Source organism: Vulpes lagopus, chromosome X, assembly GCF_018345385.1.
Source record: "Vulpes lagopus strain Blue_001 chromosome X, ASM1834538v1, whole genome shotgun sequence".
Lineage (NCBI taxonomy): Eukaryota > Metazoa > Chordata > Mammalia > Carnivora > Canidae > Vulpes > Vulpes lagopus.
In genome coordinates this window covers 65,620,470-65,641,181 of record NC_054848.1, presented here as the reverse complement: position 1 = coordinate 65,641,181, position 20,712 = coordinate 65,620,470, and the positions used below count along the sequence as shown (strand labels likewise).

At 38.0% G+C, this 20,712-nt stretch overlaps 1 protein-coding gene across 1 annotated transcript in view; it reads right to left on the bottom strand.

Moving 5' to 3' along the window:
• Positions 1-20,712, bottom strand: part of APOOL (apolipoprotein O like) — a 111,632-nt gene that overhangs the window by 21,018 nt on the left and 69,902 nt on the right. The window contains exon 6 of the mRNA XM_041742239.1: positions 14,206-14,297. Coding sequence (XP_041598173.1) covers positions 14,206-14,297 — 92 coding nt within the window. The remainder of the gene's footprint in view (positions 1-14,205; positions 14,298-20,712) is intronic.

The following is a 20,712-nucleotide window of genomic DNA, read 5'->3' as shown; positions in this document are numbered from 1 at the left end:
TGGATTGTGTTTTACTTCAGAAGGCTTTTCCTATATTAACATTATGGAAATACTTCTCTTCTTCTAATATTTTCATAGCATTATATTTTATGATTAGATCTTTAGTCCATCTGGAATTTAATTTGCATGATATTTGGTAAAGGTCTAAGATTTTTTTCCCAAAAAGCCAATTACTGCAACATGTGTCTGGAATAACTAATCCATCCTTTTTTTACACGCTGATCTGATATGCCATATTTACCATACCTTTTTCCTACCCCACAATGTATATAAAGACATGCTCACTATATTTGTTTTTGGACATTCTCTGTTTTTTTTTTTTTTTTTTGGTCTATTTTATTGTGTACGCTACAATAGTTACCAATACATGGTAGATGGACAATAAATACTGGTTGAATGAATGTCATACTTCCTACAAATCCAGAAATTCTGTAAGAAATAAATTAAACTTATAAATTTGGGAACACATGCCATATTCCAATATTCACTCTTTGAATCTAGAAATTATATCTCCAAGTATATTAAAATTTTTAAAAATGCCTTTCAGTAAAGTTTTAAAGTTTTTAATAAAGAAGTCTTAGAACATTATTTGATTAATAATAAAACTATTTAGAAGTTTTCAAAGACAGATTACTAGATATTCTTTATATAAGTTAATAATGAAAACAGTATGAGGAAAGTCATTTAAAAAAAGGAATGCCATCTTGATGTACATTTCCAAAATGGGGAATAACCGGAGTATGACTTTTAAAGGGTCTCCTGGACTATCATTTTGTGATTTTTTTTTTTATGTCATAGACCTCGAGGAGAATATCCTGAAAGGTGTGGACCCTTTCCTTTAGAAAAATACTCATATAGAAGAGGTCTCATCTGATAGCCTTTTAAGAGATTAGTCTGATTAACTAAATATGTCTTAAAACTGTATAATAAATGATGTTCACAGAATGTTGAATATTCATCAATAGTAGGCAGTCTGAAATATGTTCAAGTACTGTGTTTCACAAAGGATTTTTAAAATTTTTAATAAATTCATTTTTTATTGGTGTACAATTTGCCAACATACAGAATAACACCCAGTGCTCATCCCGTCAAGTGCCCACCTCAGTGCCCGTCACCCAGTCACCTACACCCCCGGCCACCTCCCCTTCCACCAACCCTGTTCGTTTCCCAGAGTTAGGAGTTTTTCAGGTTCCGCCTCCCTTTCTGATATTTCCCACTCATTTTTTCTCCCTTTCCTTTTATTCCCTTTCACTATATTTTACATTCCCCAAATGAATGAGACCATATAATGTTTGTCTTTCCCCGATTGACTTATTTCACTCAGCATAATACCCTCCAGTTCCATCCACCTCGAAGCAAATGGTGGGTATTTGTCGTCTCTAATGGCTGAGTAATATTCCATTGTATACATATACCACATACATATTCTTTATCCATCAGTCTTTCGATGGACACTGAGGCTCCTTCCACAGTTTGGCTATTGTGGATATTGCTGCTATAAACATTGGAGTGCAGGTGTCCCGGCATTAGTTCATTGCATCTGTATCTTTGGGGTAAATCCCCAGCACTGCAATGGCTGGGTCATAGGGCAGATCTATATTTAACTCTTTGAGGAAACTCCACACAGTTTTCCAGAGTGGCTGCACCAGTTCCCAATCCCACCAACAGTGCAAGAGGGTTCCCCTTTCTCCACATCCTCTCCAAAATTTGTGGTTTCCTGCTTTGTTAATTTTCCCCATTCTCACTGGTGTGAGGTGGTATCTCATTGTGGTTTTGATTTGGATTTCCCTGATGGGCAGTGATGTTGAGCATTAACTCATGTGTTTCTTGGCCATGTCTATGTCTTCCTCTGTAAGATTTCTGTGCATGTCTTTTGCCCATTTCAGGATTGGATTGTTTGTTTCTTTGGTGTTGAGTTTAATAAGTTCTTTATAAATCTTGGAAACTAGCCCTTTATCTGATATGTCATTTGCAAATATCTTCTCCCATTCTGTAGGTTGTCTTTTAGTTTTGTTGATGGTATCTTTTGCTGTGCAAAAGCTTCTTATCTTGAAGAACTCCCAATAGTCCATTTTTTGCTTTTGTTTCTCTTGCCTTCATGGATGAATGTTGCAAGAAGTTACTGTGGCCGAGTTCAAAAAGGGTGTTGCCTGTGTTCTCCTCTAGGATTCTGATGGAATCTTGTCTCACATTAAGATCTTTCATCCATTTTGAGTTCATCTTTCTGTACGGTGCAAGAGAGTGGTCTAGTTTCATTCTTCTGCATGTGGATGTACAATTTTCCCAGCACCATTTATTGAAAAGACTGTCTTTTTTTCCAGTGGATAGTCTTTCCTCCTTTATCGAATATTAGTTGACCATAAAGTTCAGGGTCCACTTCTGGATTCTCTATTCTATTCCATTGATCAATGTGTCTGTTTTTGTGCCAGTACCACACTGTCTTGATGACCACAGCTTTGTAGTACAACCTGAAATCTGGCATTCTGATGCCCCCAGATATGGTTTTCTTTTGTAAAATGCTCTTGGCTATTCACGGTCGTTTCTGATTCCACACAAATCCTAAGATGATTTGTTCCCATTTTCTGAGGAAAGTCCATAGTATTTTGAAAGGGATTGCATTAAACGTGTAAATTGCCCTGGGTAATATTGAAACTGTCACTATATTAATTCTGCCAATCCATGAGCATGGAATATTTTTCCATCTCTTTGCGTCTTCCTCAATTTCTTTCACAAGTGTTCTATACCTTTTAGGGTATAGATCCTTTACCTCTTTGGTTTGGTTTATTCCTAAGTATCTTATGCTTTTGCACGCACTTGTAAATGGGATTGACTCCTTAATTTCTCTTTCTTCAGTCTCATTGTGAGTGTATAGAAATGCCACTGACTTCTGGGCATTGATTTTGTATTCTGCCACACTGCCAAATTGCTGAATGAGTTCTAGCAATCTTGGGGTGGAGTCTTTTGGGTTTTTTATGTAGAGTATCATGTCATAGGCGAAGAGGGAGAGTTTGACTTCTTTGCCAATTCGGATGCTTTTAATGTCTTTTTGTGGTCTGATTGCTGAGGCTTGGGCTTGTAGTACTATGTTGAATAGCAGTGGTCAGGGCGGACATACCTGTCTTGTTCCTGATCTTAGGGGAAAGGCTCCCAGTGCCTCCCCATTTAGAATGATATTTGCTGTGGGCTTTTCGTAGATGGCTTTTAAGATGTCGAGGAATGTTCCCTCTATCACTACACTCTGAAGATTTGATCAGAAATGGATGCTGTATTTTGTCAAATGCTTTCTCTGCATCTATTGAGAGGATCACATGGTTCTTGTTTTTTCTCTTCCTGATATGATGAATCGCATTGATTGTTTTATGAGTGTTGAACCAGCCTTGCATCCCAGGGATAAACCCCACTTGGTCTTGGTGAATAATCTTCTTAATGTATTGTTGGATCCTATTGGCTAGTATCTTGTTGAGAATTTTTGAATCCATGTTCTTCAGGGATATTGGTCTATAATTCTTTTTGGTGTGGTCTGTCTGGTTTCTGAATTAAGGTGATGCCAGCATCACCTCATAGAACGAGTTTGGAAGTATTCCATCTCTTTCTATCTTTCCGAACATCTTTAGTAGAATAGGTATGGTTTCTTCTTTAAACGTTTGATAGAATTCCCCTGGGAAGCCATCTGTCCCTGGACTTTTGTGTCTTGGGAGGTTTTTGATGACTGCTTAAATTTCCTCCATGGTTATTAGCCTGTTCAAGTTTTCTATCTCTTTCCGTTCCAGTTTTGGTAGTTTGTGGTTTTCCAGAATAGCGTCCATTTCTTCTATATTGCCTAATTTATTGGCGTACAGCTGTTCATAATATGTTTTTAAAATCGTTTGTATTTCCTTGGTGTTGGTGGTGAGCTCTCCTTTCTCATTCATGATTTCATTAATTTGAGTCTTCTCTCTCTTCTTTTTAATAAGCCTGGCTAATGGTTTATCTATCTTATTAATTCGTTCAAAGAACCAACTCCTGGTTCTGTTGATCTGTTCCACAGTTCTTCTGGTCTCGATTGTGTTGAGTTCTGCTCGAATCTTTATTAACTCTCTTCTTCTGCTGGCTGTACGATCTATTTAACGTTTTTCTCCAGCTCCTTTAGGTGTAAGGTTAGCTTTTGTATTTGAGTTCTTTCCAGTTTTTGGATGGATGCTTGTATTGCGATGTATTTCCCCCTTAGGACTGCTTTTGCTGCATCCCAAAGATTTTGAACGGTTGTATCTTCATTCTCATTAGTTTCCATGAATCTTTTTAATTCTTCCCTAATTTCCTGGTTAACACTTTTATCTTTTAGCAGGATTTTCTTTAACCTCCACGTGTTTGAAATCCTTCCAAACTTGTTCTTGTGATTTAGTTCTAATTTCAAGGCATTATGGTCTGAGAATATGCAGGGGACGATCCCAATCTTTTGGTATCTGTTCAGACCTGATTTGTGACCCAGTATGTGGTCTATTCTGGAGAAAGTTCCATGTGCACTTGAGAAGAATGTGTATTCAGTTGCATTTGGATGTAAAGTTCTGTAAATATCTGTGAAATCCATCTGATGCAGTGTATCATTTAAAGCTCTTGTTTCTTTGGAGATTTGTGCTTGGAAGACCTATCGAGTGTAGAAAGCACTAGATTGAAGTCATCAAGTTTAAGTGTATTATTATCTAAGTATGTCTTAAGTTTGGTTATTAATTGATTGATATATTTGGCAGCTCCCACTTTCGGGGCATATATATTGATGATTGTTAAGTCCTCTTCTTGGATAGATCCTTTAAGTATGATATAGAGTACCTCTTCATCTGTCACTACAGTCTTTGGGGTAAATTTTAGTTTATCTGATTTAAGGATGGCTACCCCTGCTTTCTTTTGAGGATCATTTGAATAGTATTTGATTCTCCAACCTTTTATTTTCAGGCTGTAGGTGTCCTTCTGTCTAAAATGAGTCTCTTGTAGGCAGCAAATAGATGGGTCTTGCTTTTTTTCCAGTCTGAAACCCTACGCCTTATGATGGGGTCATTAAGCCCGTTTGCATTCAGAGTTACTATTGAAATATATGAGTTTAGTGTCATCATGATACCTATTCAGTCCTGTTTTTGTGGATTGTTCCATTGGACTTCTTCTTAAAGAGAAATTTTAAGAGTCCCCCTTAATATTTCTTACAGAACTGGTTTGGTGTTCACATATTCTTTCAGTTCCTGCCTATCTTGGAAGCTCTTTATCTCTCCTATTCTGAATGAAAGCCTTGCTGGATAAAGTATTGTTGGCTGCATTTTCTTCTCATTTAGGACCCTGAATATATCCTGCCAGCCCTTTCTGGCCTGCCAGGTCTCTGTGGAGAGGTCTGCTGTTACCCTAATACTCCTCCCCATAAAAGTCAGGGATTTCTTGTCTCTTGCTGCTTTAAGGATCTTCTCTTTATCTTTGCAATTTGCAAGATTAACTATTAAACGTCGAGGTGTTGAGCGGTTTTTACTGATTTTAGGAGGGGATCTATTTCCTGGATCTGAATGCCTGTTTCCCTTCGCAGATTAGGAACGTTTTCAGCTATGATTTGTTCAAATACTCATTCTGGACCTCTGTCCCTTTTGGTGCCCTCGGGAACCCCAATTCAACGTACATTTTTCTTCCTGAGGCTGTCACTTATTTCCCTTAGTCTATCCTCATGATCTCTTAATTGTTTGTCTCTTTTTAACTCAGTTTCCCTCTTTGCCATCAACTTTTCTTCTATGTCACTCACTCGTTCTTCCACCTCGTTAACCCTTGTCATTAGGACTTCTAGTTTGGATTGCATCTCATTCAATTGATTTTTAATTTCTGCCTGATTAGATCTAAATTCTGCAGTCATGAAGTCTCTTGAGTCCTTTATGCTTTTTTCTAGAGCCACCAGTAGCTTTATAATAGTGCTTCTGAATTGGCCCTCTGACATTGAATTGTAATCCAAATTTTGTAACTCTGTGGGAGAGAGGACGGTTTCTGATTCTTTCTTTTGAGGTGAGGTTTTCCTTCTAGTCATTTTTCTCAGTGCAGAGTGGCCAAAAACACCTTCTATTGGGAAAAGGGGAAAAAGAGAGAAGAGAAAGATGAACAGAAAATGGAAAAAAAAAATAAAAGAATAAAAAGAGGGAAAAAAAGAGAAGAAAAGAAAAAGAAAAAAAGGGTGGGGAAACAAACAGAAATCTGAAAACAAAAAACAAGGGGGGGGTATCCTCTGATTCTGTATACTGTAAATCCCTCGACTTCTCCTGGTACTTTCCAGTGGTGCTTGGTCAATAATTTGTTTTTCCCCTGTCTGTCTAGCTGGTCTTCTGTGGGAGGGGCCTGCTGTGCTGATTTTCAGGTGTTAGCACTTGGGGGAGCTGCTCAGCTTCCTGCCTTTTGCAGGGCTCAGTGAAAGACGTTTCAGCTGTTTATCCGGTGAGGCCACTGTGAGGCTCTTGGGGGTTGTTCATCCTGTGAGGCCCCAGGAGGTACAACAACAGTGCTGGCCAGGTCTGGAGCCCTGGATTGAGCTCTCACAGTAACTCCGTGGCTCTCAGTCTGCAGGGGCCTGGATGCTCCAGGGGTCGGGGCCGCTGACCTGCTGAGCTCGGGGCCACCTGGCGGCCGGAGTGTCCTTGCTGTCCTGTGCTCTCCTGGCTTCTGTCTGTCCTGGGGGGAGGCTGGATCTTGGGCTGTGTCCCCGGCGCCCTGTGCTCCCAGGTCTGCGCTGTTGGAATCGCGCTCCCAGGCTGCGCAGCCCCTTCCGCTCGGAGCTTCTGCCCCAGCCGCCTCTGAGCTGCTCCCGGGTCCAGCCGGGCTCCCGCTGCAGCCCTTTAGGGAGCTCCACCTAGGGGTGTGGCGCTCTCTCCCCGGGTTGCAGGTCGTCTGTTAGTGTCCCTGGTAGCCTGAGGGCATCCCCGCCCCTCCTGGGGTCCTGCTCTAACTCCCTGCGAGTGCCTTTCTGCACAGGGTGATTGGTGAAACACCTGCTTCTCCGGGACGGGGCTTTCCTGTCCTGGGGACACTCGCCCCGGCCTTAGCCCGGCTCCTCGCAGGGCCCCTCCCCCTTGGATGCCTTTTCTTTCTTTAATTCTTTTTTCCCCCATCTTCCTACCTTGACAGAAGCGTCAACTCTTCTCACTGTAGCATTCCAGCTGTTCTTTCTTTAAATCTCAGGCCAAATTCATAGGTTATCAGGATGATTTGAAGGTTATCTAGGTAATTTGCTCGGGACAGATGACTTGGGAACCCTACTCTTCCGCCATCTTGCCCCCTCTCACAAGTGATTTGTACACTTACAAAGAATCAGTTGTATTTATTTCTAAGTCTCTATGCCATTTTTAGTATAATTAAAAATTTAAATGTAACGAACTAGGATGAAATGTGAGTGTGAAGGGAATTGCTATCCAGAGGAAAATTAAGTTAAATGTTTTGTAAAGACTAAAAAATGAATTATCAAATTATTTAAAACTGCTGTCAAATTAGAGTTGGGCAAGTCAACCGTTAGAGGCTGGCAGAATTAATAAAAATTTAAGAGGATTCTGCACTCATATTATTTTAAAAATGTTTTTAGGTGTTGATTCTATTTTAAATAAATCTAAACTGAAAACAGTAGAAGACAAATTACAGATATGAGTAACTATAAGAAAAGATGCCATGGATCTTCAACTAGGAGATCCATACTCATAGAAAATACCTACTTCAAAAGAGTGAAAAATGGACACACAATTATGTTATTAATTTGAAATAAAAGATTTAAGGTCCATATTTATGATTTTTTAAAACTTCCCACTTTAACATTTTAAATTAATTGTTAACTACTGGCACCAACAATATCAAGTTAGAAGATGTCTATTGTATACCTAAAATTTTTCATAGTTTCAGGGAGGGGAGTCACCCTTCTCTCTCAAGTCTATCATGGATCTCAGGTTAAGAATCCACGATATATATATATTAGAATCCAGCAGATATTACACATGACATTATTATATGCCAGTCAAAGGAAAAGCAAGGGTCTGAACTCTAGGAATTTCAGTAATAATCAGTATTTAACATTAGAAGAACTTTTAGGAAATCATTTTAATATCTTTTTTATCACAGAATTTTTAAAAAGATTTTATTTGTTTATTCATGAGTAACAGAGATAGAGAGAGAGAGAGAGAGAGAGAGAGAGGCAGAGACACAGGCAGAGGGAGAAGAAGGATTCAGGCAGTGAGCCCAACATGAGACTCAATCCCAGGTCTCCAGGATCACACCCTGGGCTGAAGGTGGTGCTAAATCGCTGAGCCACCCAGGCTGCCCTATCACAGAAATTTTTATTTGAAGTTCAGGAATTCTCTTGTTTTTATTTTCCTTTTATTAGAGTAAAATTAAGTTTTTTAAATTTTTATTGGTGTTCAATTTGCCAACATATAGCATAACACCTAATGCTCATCAGAGTAAAATTAAGTTTAATATTTTTAAAATTAAGATTTTTAATATTACACTGTTATTATGAAACTATATCTGCCTAATTATCCATCTATCTATGTCTATATATGAATAGAGAAATATCTAGACAATATTCTAGCAAATGTTAACACTTATTTTTCTGGATGAAAGAATTCCAGGTGGCTACCTGTTTTTTTTTTTTTTTTTCTAGACTTTTCTATAATGCTTAAATTACTTAAGGATGAGTAGTTACTAACTTTATTTAAAAACATTAAGGCCTGGGATTCCTGGGTGCCTCAGCAGTTTAGCGTCTGCTTTCCGCCCAGGGTGTGATCCTGGAGACCGGGGATGGAGTCCCACATTGGGCTCCCTGCATGGAGCCTGCTTCTCTCTCTGCCTGTGTCTCTGCCCATCTCTCTCTGTGTGTCTCTCATGAATAAGTAAATAAAATCTTTTAAAAGAATAAGGCCTTATTCTAAATAAACAAACAAAAAGATTCAATGGCAGCATTATGCACTGAGAAGAAAAATGGACAGGGAGGTACGACACCTGAAACTGAACAGAACCCTGGACAAATCAGTCATTTTGAAACTTCTCTGGGCCATAGTTTTCTTATCAGTAAATGAGGAAGTTGAATGCAATAAGCTCAAAAGTTTCCTTCAGCATGAATATGTTATGAATTTAAGGGTCTACTTCTTATATAAATTCTCAGGACATATTTATAAAAAATAAGTGTATCATTTTGGATCAAGTGTCTCAACTAGATTTAATGAATAATGCTGTCTTTGCTATAAACTTTTATAGCTTTATCGCATTATAAACTACTTAGATCACTATATCCTTGTCATTCTTAAAATATTGAGTAGGTAGTTTTATCTACATCAATAATTAAAGAGATGTAGTAATGAGAATACAAGCACAGAAAGCCCTTCTGGTAACACTACATACCGTTTCAAGTGTGAGGGGGAATCATTAAATGTTGGTACTTAAGAAAAGAAGGAAAGGAAGAAAATACTGCATCACTAAAAGCTCTGCTTCTCAATCTGAATATGTATCAAAACTAAAATACTGGCACACTCTGTTTAAATAATTAGGAGAATGTTTGAATTTGTAGATAAGCTCACTAGAAAATGACAAAACAGCTATTATATGGACTCATGGAAAATGTTACTTAGGTCTAGGTGTTATCAAAACTGAATTTGTATGTTTTTTTGTTTTACCTTCAGAAGCCTCTGTTATCTACCAATTTGCTGATCTTTTTTTTTTTTAAAGATTTTATTTATTTATTCATGAGAGACAGAGAGAGAGAGAGAGAGAGAGAGAGGCAGAGACACAGGCAGAGGGAGAAGCAGGCTCCATGCAGAAACCCGACATGGGACTGGATCCCAGGACTCTAGGATCGTGCCCTGGGCTGAAGGCAGACGCTATACTGCCGAGCCACCCAGGGATCCCCAATTTGCTGATCTTTATATTAATCTGATGAACTGACAGCTGCCAGTAGGTATAATTTTCTGTTAATTAAAATTTTAATTTCATATAGCTCAACAATGGAGTGGTATTTCTCCCCATAAATTCTACATCAATCTCTCTGAATTGAATCCTCAAAAAGGCATTTATATTGTTGAATTATATTTTAACAAATTTATCCTATTTATTTGTAATGCTCATGTAATTAAGAATGGCATTTATCACGCTGAAATGAAGTGTGATTTTGCCAAAATAATAGGTGATAGTAACCATAATTCTCTGAAAATTAAATGCTGCAGATACGTAGGACATTTAAATATTGTCACACTAAGAGTTTAAACAAATACTGAAATGTACCTATCACTTAAAAGGAACTTACCTTTGCAATTATTACTGACTGGACTGGGTAGCAAACAGCTGCTCCTAAAGTGGCCAGTCCCAGTGGATAAGCAATTTTCTTAAACCTAGAACCTATGAAATTCAAATAAGCTATTAAACTCCAAACAGATGCTAGCACAGACTTATGTTTTTATAACTTTAATGTTCTCTTTCTTCCCTTTCAAGTCATTACCCTATGTCAATTTATTCTTTAGATAATAATACTAATCAATGTAGTCGCTAAAATATCCTTAAGGATCACTATTCAATTAATACCTCTTAGTGGTCATGTCCAATTTTAGAAAAGTATTCTGAATTTAAAATTGATAATTAGCTACACAAAAGGGGTTGATGATTTTCTTCTTTTTTAAAACTAGGTATTTTTTTCATGTCCTAAGAAACTAAAAATTGTAACCACATTGTTTCAAGTATCTAATAGAGCATGATAACAAAGAACTGATCAACTACCATACTTGTGATACCATGTTATAGCAAAATGGACTCTCTTTACATACCCTGTTTTGATTAAGTCTTTAGGAACATGAAAAATCCAACTAACTAATCAGCTAAGGACTTTAAAAGATATATAACTCCTTCATGTCACTGATTTAAAATACTAGATGTAGCAATTAAACAATTGCAGGTAACATTAGATAATGTATTCATTTCCAAAAGTATGTAAACTAAGCATCTAAGAGACACTTTCAAACTTCTTACAGATGTATTTATTTTAGAGAGAGAGAGTAGGGGGAGGGGCAGAGGGAAGAGAGAAGCAGACTTCCCCCTCCTTGTGCAGGGCTCAATCCCATAACCTAAGATCATGACCTGGGCCAAAATCAAGAGTCAGATGCTTAACCAATTGAGCCACCCAGGCACCCCCAAACATTTTGTTTTTTACAGAAAAATCCCTTAAAAAATCTTCCAAATACAATCTCACTAGGAACTTCATATAGCCATAGCTTAGTGACAACAAACCACTCGTTCAAAATAATATGTATCTTATTTTTTTTTAATTTTTTTTTTTATTTATTTTTGATAGTCACAGAGAGAGAGAGAGAGGCAGAGACACAGGCGGAGGGAGAAGCAGGCTCCATGCACTGGGAGCCTGATGTGGGATTCGAGAAGCAGGCTCCATGCACCGGGAGCCTGATGTGGGATTCGATCCCGGGTCTCCAGGATCGCGCCCTGGGCCAAAGGCAGGCGCCAAACCGCTGCGCCACCCAGGGATCCCAAAATAATATGTATCTTAAATGCCTGAATGCTTAGACTCCGTAAATATGAGCTGGATATGTAGATGATGGGTCTTCCAATTGGGGTAAGCTCTTTTATTCTCTAAAACAGCTCTTATAACCGTTACTTTAAAAAATGGAACAGCAAAAAAAAAAAAAAAAAAAAAAAAAGGAACAGCCTATTTGGTACAGCAGTAAGAATTTTTTTTAATCAGTATGGGTTAAGGTAAAAAATAACTGGCAATGTTTGCAGGCAATATTAATGAAAGATGAAAAGATAAAAACAAAAGCTATTTCTGTATCTGGTTTACCTATTTGAAAGGAGGCCTACATTCATGTCTACAAGACAGAGCTTGGTATGGAGGAGTAGGTAGGCTGCTTCAACCTCTAATTTAGCTTTCCTTTGGTTTTAGACTGGTTTGCATGGTACTGTGAAAGAGGGTCTAGATCTGTTAAAGTATACTATAAGTTAGAAAAAAACATGTCTTAAGTTATTCCTTTACTCAGGTCCTTCTCACTATTCTAGTATCATAGTTTGATTCTTGATTTTACTGACCTAACATCTCTTAATGCAAGTTTCCTTGATTCAGGCAAATTCCCCTAATTGTGCTGCTGATAACCTTGGAAAGTGGCATTTTTTGGCTGATGTGTCATTTAAATATTAAAAAAGGCTGATATTCATCTTCTCTTTACTTGATATAAAGGGCAAGTCAAACAAAATATACATTTCATTTGGATTCAATAGCCCTACTCCCATAAGTAGGAAAGGACTTTAGACACAGCCCCTAACAAGTGCTATGAAATCACATTCTCTGGACCTCTGCATATAGCTAATGGGGTTAGACTAAATCATCAGCTTTCAAACATTTTTTGACCGTAACTCATATTAGAGAATAAATTTTACATTATGACTTATGATCTATCTTACACAGATATACACACACTCTATGGAAACAATAGTTTCACAATATTTACCCATATTAAGTACAGAACACTGATATTTGCTGTTTTCCTCTATTTTATTTTTTAATAAAATGTCCTCTGAGATTCACTATGTTTATTTTATTACCTAATAATAGGTTGAGATCTAAATTTGAAAAACAATGGGTTAGATTATTCTAGATCTGACACTTAGAGACAATGTGGATGACCTAAGAAACATATTCTTTTCCAAGTGGATTATGACTTTCTTACTGAGAATATAGTAGTATGTTCTTCCTTGAGTCTTATATGCTACATAGAGCGATCTTGTTTTTCAATTTTTTCCCTAATAAGTAGCTTATAATATATACCCAAGTAAAAGTTGCTCACAGTGTTAGAATTAAAAATGGGATATCAATAGCCATTAATATTAGCTATAGGTTGAGTGTTAGAGATGAAATATATGGGCTAGAGTTAGAATGTTTTGTACCTGATTGGGTATACTTGAGTTGATATTATAAGGACTAAATCTGGACAAATAAACCATAAAGTATCTGATATTACACTCCAGACTGGTTCAGAGCTGTGACTTTGAAACACATGTAATTTAGTGTGGGGACAATGATTGGCAACTGAGTTGTGGACAGAAGATGAATGGAAGGTGACCAAAAACGGCTACTGACCAGAGAACTATACCAGCTTAGTAAGGGCTTTAGTGAGGAGGAGAGGCAGTAATGCCTACTGAGAAGAATTTCCATACTCAGAGGTAGAAAATGGGAAAATATGACATTCAACATGTACTTAAGAAAAAACAGTTATTTAACAGTGTGCAGAAAAGAATTCACATAGTTTCTTGAGACTACCATTGTTAGAAAGGCCTGCTTGCAAGGCTGGCTCTTGGATGGCATCTGGGGAATTCACTGGTAAAGAGTTCCCTACAATGACAAAAAACATTCTCTGAATGATGAGTGATGTACTGTGCTTAAACTGTTTGTTGAAATAATATGGTTTATGATGAACAACTGCTTTCCTTCCAGTCTGGAATTCTGAACATGCTAGAGAGACAATGTTGATGTGATCAGCCGTTAGTAATAACTTTGACTGCTCAGTCTCTAATGAGCTTCCTTGGCTGACAACACCTCACATGTACTGTCACAATTCATTACTGGAGGGATTAAGTACATCTTATATGACTCCACTGGGAGGGGATTCTTAGAATTATTTATTCATGAGAGACAGAGAGAGAGAGAGAGGAGAGAGAGAGGCAGAGACACAGGCAGAGGGAGAAGCAGGCTCCATGCAGAAACCCGACATGGGACTGGATCCCAGGACTCTAGGATCGTGCCCTGGGCTGAAGGCAGACGCTATACTGCCGAGCCACCCAGGGATCCCCAATTTGCTGATCTTTATATTAATCTGATGAACTGACAGCTGCCAGTAGGTATAATTTTCTGTTAATTAAAATTTTAATTTCATATAGCTCAACAATGGAGTGGTATTTCTCCCCATAAATTCTACATCAATCTCTCTGAATTGAATCCTCAAAAAGGCATTTATATTGTTGAATTATATTTTAACAAATTTATCCTATTTATTTGTAATGCTCATGTAATTAAGAATGGCATTTATCACGCTGAAATGAAGTGTGATTTTGCCAAAATAATAGGTGATAGTAACCATAATTCTCTGAAAATTAAATGCTGCAGATACGTAGGACATTTAAATATTGTCACACTAAGAGTTTAAACAAATACTGAAATGTACCTATCACTTAAAAGGAACTTACCTTTGCAATTATTACTGACTGGACTGGGTAGCAAACAGCTGCTCCTAAAGTGGCCAGTCCCAGTGGATAAGCAATTTTCTTAAACCTAGAACCTATGAAATTCAAATAAGCTATTAAACTCCAAACAGATGCTAGCACAGACTTATGTTTTTATAACTTTAATGTTCTCTTTCTTCCCTTTCAAGTCATTACCCTATGTCAATTTATTCTTTAGATAATAATACTAATCAATGTAGTCGCTAAAATATCCTTAAGGATCACTATTCAATTAATACCTCTTAGTGGTCATGTCCAATTTTAGAAAAGTATTCTGAATTTAAAATTGATAATTAGCTACACAAAAGGGGTTGATGATTTTCTTCTTTTTTAAAACTAGGTATTTTTTTCATGTCCTAAGAAACTAAAAATTGTAACCACATTGTTTCAAGTATCTAATAGAGCATGATAACAAAGAACTGATCAACTACCATACTTGTGATACCATGTTATAGCAAAATGGACTCTCTTTACATACCCTGTTTTGATTAAGTCTTTAGGAACATGAAAAATCCAACTAACTAATCAGCTAAGGACTTTAAAAGATATATAACTCCTTCATGTCACTGATTTAAAATACTAGATGTAGCAATTAAACAATTGCAGGTAACATTAGATAATGTATTCATTTCCAAAAGTATGTAAACTAAGCATCTAAGAGACACTTTCAAACTTCTTACAGATGTATTTATTTTAGAGAGAGAGAGTAGGGGGAGGGGCAGAGGGAAGAGAGAAGCAGACTTCCCCCTCCTTGTGCAGGGCTCAATCCCATAACCTAAGATCATGACCTGGGCCAAAATCAAGAGTCAGATGCTTAACCAATTGAGCCACCCAGGCACCCCCAAACATTTTGTTTTTTACAGAAAAATCCCTTAAAAAATCTTCCAAATACAATCTCACTAGGAACTTCATATAGCCATAGCTTAGTGACAACAAACCACTCGTTCAAAATAATATGTATCTTATTTTTTTTTAATTTTTTTTTTTATTTATTTTTGATAGTCACAGAGAGAGAGAGAGAGGCAGAGACACAGGCGGAGGGAGAAGCAGGCTCCATGCACTGGGAGCCTGATGTGGGATTCGAGAAGCAGGCTCCATGCACCGGGAGCCTGATGTGGGATTCGATCCCGGGTCTCCAGGATCGCGCCCTGGGCCAAAGGCAGGCGCCAAACCGCTGCGCCACCCAGGGATCCCAAAATAATATGTATCTTAAATGCCTGAATGCTTAGACTCCGTAAATATGAGCTGGATATGTAGATGATGGGTCTTCCAATTGGGGTAAGCTCTTTTATTCTCTAAAACAGCTCTTATAACCGTTACTTTAAAAAATGGAACAGCAAAAAAAAAAAAAAAAAAAAAAAAGGAACAGCCTATTTGGTACAGCAGTAAGAATTTTTTTTAATCAGTATGGGTTAAGGTAAAAAATAACTGGCAATGTTTGCAGGCAATATTAATGAAAGATGAAAAGATAAAAACAAAAGCTATTTCTGTATCTGGTTTACCTATTTGAAAGGAGGCCTACATTCATGTCTACAAGACAGAGCTTGGTATGGAGGAGTAGGTAGGCTGCTTCAACCTCTAATTTAGCTTTCCTTTGGTTTTAGACTGGTTTGCATGGTACTGTGAAAGAGGGTCTAGATCTGTTAAAGTATACTATAAGTTAGAAAAAAACATGTCTTAAGTTATTCCTTTACTCAGGTCCTTCTCACTATTCTAGTATCATAGTTTGATTCTTGATTTTACTGACCTAACATCTCTTAATGCAAGTTTCCTTGATTCAGGCAAATTCCCCTAATTGTGCTGCTGATAACCTTGGAAAGTGGCATTTTTTGGCTGATGTGTCATTTAAATATTAAAAAAGGCTGATATTCATCTTCTCTTTACTTGATATAAAGGGCAAGTCAAACAAAATATACATTTCATTTGGATTCAATAGCCCTACTCCCATAAGTAGGAAAGGACTTTAGACACAGCCCCTAACAAGTGCTATGAAATCACATTCTCTGGACCTCTGCATATAGCTAATGGGGTTAGACTAAATCATCAGCTTTCAAACATTTTTTGACCGTAACTCATATTAGAGAATAAATTTTACATTATGACTTATGATCTATCTTACACAGATATACACACACTCTATGGAAACAATAGTTTCACAATATTTACCCATATTAAGTACAGAACACTGATATTTGCTGTTTTCCTCTATTTTATTTTTTAATAAAATGTCCTCTGAGATTCACTATGTTTATTTTATTACCTAATAATAGGTTGAGATCTAAATTTGAAAAACAATGGGTTAGATTATTCTAGATCTGACACTTAGAGACAATGTGGATGACCTAAGAAACATATTCTTTTCCAAGTGGATTATGACTTTCTTACTGAGAATATAGTAGTATGTTCTTCCTTGAGTCTTATATGCTACATAGAGCGATCTTGTTTTTCAATTTTTTCCCTAATAAGTAGCTTATAATATATACCCAAGTAAAAGTTGCTCACAGTGTTAGAATTAAAAATGGGATATCAATAGCCATTAATATTAGCTATAGGTTGAGTGTTAGAGATGAAATATATGGGCTAGAGTTAGAATGTTTTGTACCTGATTGGGTATACTTGAGTTGATATTATAAGGACTAAATCTGGACAAATAAACCATAAAGTATCTGATATTACACTCCAGACTGGTTCAGAGCTGTGACTTTGAAACACATGTAATTTAGTGTGGGGACAATGATTGGCAACTGAGTTGTGGACAGAAGATGAATGGAAGGTGACCAAAAACGGCTACTGACCAGAGAACTATACCAGCTTAGTAAGGGCTTTAGTGAGGAGGAGAGGCAGTAATGCCTACTGAGAAGAATTTCCATACTCAGAGGTAGAAAATGGGAAAATATGACATTCAACATGTACTTAAGAAAAAACAGTTATTTAACAGTGTGCAGAAAAGAATTCACATAGTTTCTTGAGACTACCATTGTTAGAAAGGCCTGCTTGCAAGGCTGGCTCTTGGATGGCATCTGGGGAATTCACTGGTAAAGAGTTCCCTACAATGACAAAAAACATTCTCTGAATGATGAGTGATGTACTGTGCTTAAACTGTTTGTTGAAATAATATGGTTTATGATGAACAACTGCTTTCCTTCCAGTCTGGAATTCTGAACATGCTAGAGAGACAATGTTGATGTGATCAGCCGTTAGTAATAACTTTGACTGCTCAGTCTCTAATGAGCTTCCTTGGCTGACAACACCTCACATGTACTGTCACAATTCATTACTGGAGGGATTAAGTACATCTTATATGACTCCACTGGGAGGGGATTCTTAGAAGTAGAGGTTTGTACTAGTCTCTTATAGGCTTTGCCCCATTTGCCTTTTCCCTTTGCTTATTTTACTTTGCAATCTTTCACTGTAATAAGACCTATGACTATAGGTTGAGTCTTTTAAGTTTTCCTACTTAACCATCAAACCCATGAGTGGTTTTGGGGACCCTCTACAAAAGTGGTAGAGTGTGAAGAAATAACAAAGTTAGTATCTATACAGAAGAAAAAAAAAGAAATCAAGCATATCAAGCCTCATGTTGAATGAAAGTAATAAGTTGTCAACTTCTGCAAACTCCATTCCATGGTGGCTGATGTCAATTCTAGCAACCTTGGTCAGGATGAGATGACGACAGTATAAAGTATTTTTCTGGGCAGCCCCAGTGGTGCAGAAGTTTGGCACCGCCTGCAGCCCAGGGTGTGGTCCTGGAGACCAGGGATTGAGTCCCACATCGGGCTCCCAGCATGGAGCCTGCTTCTCTTCTCTGCCTGTGTCTCTGCCTCTCTCTCTCTCTCTCTCTCTGAATAAATAAATAAAATAATCTTTTTAAAAAAGTATTTTTCTGATACCAGCATGTCTGTCTCAAATCCTTAATATAGCCCCCAGAATATGTATGGTCATGAGAAAGCAGAGAAAACAAGTTTGAGGGGTTAGCATACATTTTAACATTAACATAAAGTTCCCAAGGCCATTTTTTTATATCTAGAGACTCTGAAAACCTTTTTATTTATTTATTTTTTTTTTGAGAGAAAGGACTAGCAGTGGGGAGGGGCAGATAGAGAAGAGGAAGCAGACTCCCTCCTGAGCAGGGAGCCCAACTCAGGGCTCAATCCCAGGACCCCAGGATCATGTCCTAATCCAAAGCCAGATGCTTAACCGACTGAGCAAACCAGACACCACTGAAATTTTTTTTTAACGGAGCAGAGGAAGATGGTGGCAGAGTAGGAAGACCCTAGGTTCACCTTATCACACGAATACAAATAGATAACTATTGAATCATTCTAAATACCCCAGAAATCAACCTTAAGACTGGCAGAGCAACCACCACAATTAAAGAGAAAGAAAAGGCCACATCAAAGAAAGTAGAAATTGTGGGGAAATGGTTTAGGGGAGAAATGGATCCCAGCTGCTGCAGAGAAGAGGGAACTGTGGTCTCGAGACGGGTGAGATGGAGAGGAACACTAAGGGAAACAGACAAGAAGGTTTCCCCAAAGCCAATTGCTTGGAGAATGAAAACAGTCTGAATTTTGTGAGTTCTTTAAACAAGTAGGGTTTAAAATCTCGAGATTTAAAGATCAGCAGGCTTGGGTGGTATAGAGTTTGGAGGGCACTGCCCTGCTCCTGGGGAGAAGGCAGGCAAACAACCCAGGGGGCAGAAAGTATGAAAACAGTGATCTGAAGAGGCCCTGGGGTATACAGTGGGGAGATTATTCCCACTTCTTGGAGTGCATCCCTGAGAGGCAACATTCAGAGATACCTCTCTAGGAACAAAGGAGCTGGCCAGCAACATTTCCATTCCCTGCCTTTTGGCATAAACACACAGCTACTGGTAGGAAGTAGTGCAGCACCAACCCTCTTGTCTAACTTATATACATCAAGCCCTACCCGCTGCACAGTGGTAAGGCTGCCCTTCCCAAATATGCCTGCCTCAGTCCCACCATAGTGGGACCCTCCCCCAGAAGACCAGCACAAACCCCTAACCATACCACATCTACCAACTGAGTTCTACAGGGCCTCAGTTCTGTTGGGAGGTGGTGACAGGTCTCATTTCACAAGCGTACCAGGGCACACCTAATTTAAATTTGCTCTATTCAGGCCAGGGACAAAAATTTCCCAGATCAGCCAAAGAGAGCCACTGCACACGGCTGGCCTAAAGTATAGAGCAGCCAAAACACAAGAGCAGAGTACATGCAGCATATGCTGGAGACACACCCTGAAGGGCCAAGCCCTGGGACCTACATGACCTCTTCCTCAAAAGGTCATTACTTTCAGGAGCAGGAGAATGACTAGCTTTTCTTTTTATTAAATATTTATTTATTTATTAAAGAGACAGACAGAGAGAAAACATGAAAGGGGGAAAGGGCAAAGGGAGAGGGAGAGAGAGAATCCAAAACAGACTCCCCACTGAGCACGGAGCTGACATCATGACCTGAGCTGAAATCAAGAGTCCAACACTTAACTGACAGAGCCACCCAAGTGCCTCATAACCAGCTTTTCGAAAACAGAAAAAAGTAGAGACATAGACAAAACAATGGAGGAAGAACAAAACCAAGAACAAGATAGGGCCATGGCAGAGAACTAAGCAAAACAGATACAAGTAAAAGGCTTGATATGGAATTTAAAGCAACAATCATAAGGATACTCACTGGGCTTGAGAAAAGAAGACATAGGTAATACCCTTATCAGAGAGATAAAACAGTTAACAAATAATCAGAGATGAAGAGTGCAATAAACAAGATCAGAAACAAATTTAATATAATGATCAACAAGCTAGAAAAAGTACAGGAACAAATTAGTGACCTACAAGACAAAGTAATGGAAATTAATGAAGCTGAACAAAATAGAAAAAAGAATTATGGAACACAAGAATAGACTAAGGGTTGTGAATCCATCAAATGTAATAATATTCGTATTATATAAGTTCCAGAAAATGAAGAGAAAGAAAAAGGGGCAGAAAATTTAGTTGAAGAAATAATAGCTGAAAACATCCCTAAATCTGGGAAAGGAAACAGACATTAGATGCAGGAGGAAGAGAGAACTCCCATAAAAATTAATGGAAACAGGCTCACACCAAGACATATTTCAATTAAATTTGCAAAATATAGTGATAAAGAAGATAAACTTGAAAGCAGCAAGAGAAAATAAGCCCTTAACCCACAAGGGAAAACCCATAAGGCTAGGTGGAGATTTCCCAACTTTGCAAGCCAGAAGGGAGTGGCATAATATATTCAAAGTGCTAAATGGGAAAAATCTGCAGCCAAGAATACTCTATACAGCAATGCTATTACTCAGAATAGGAGAGATAAAGACATTCCAAGACAAACAAAAACTAAGAGTTCCTGACCACTAAACCAGCCCTACAAGAAATATTAAAGGGGACCCTGAGTGGAAAGGAGAGAAACCAAAAGTGACAAAAACAAGAAGGGATCA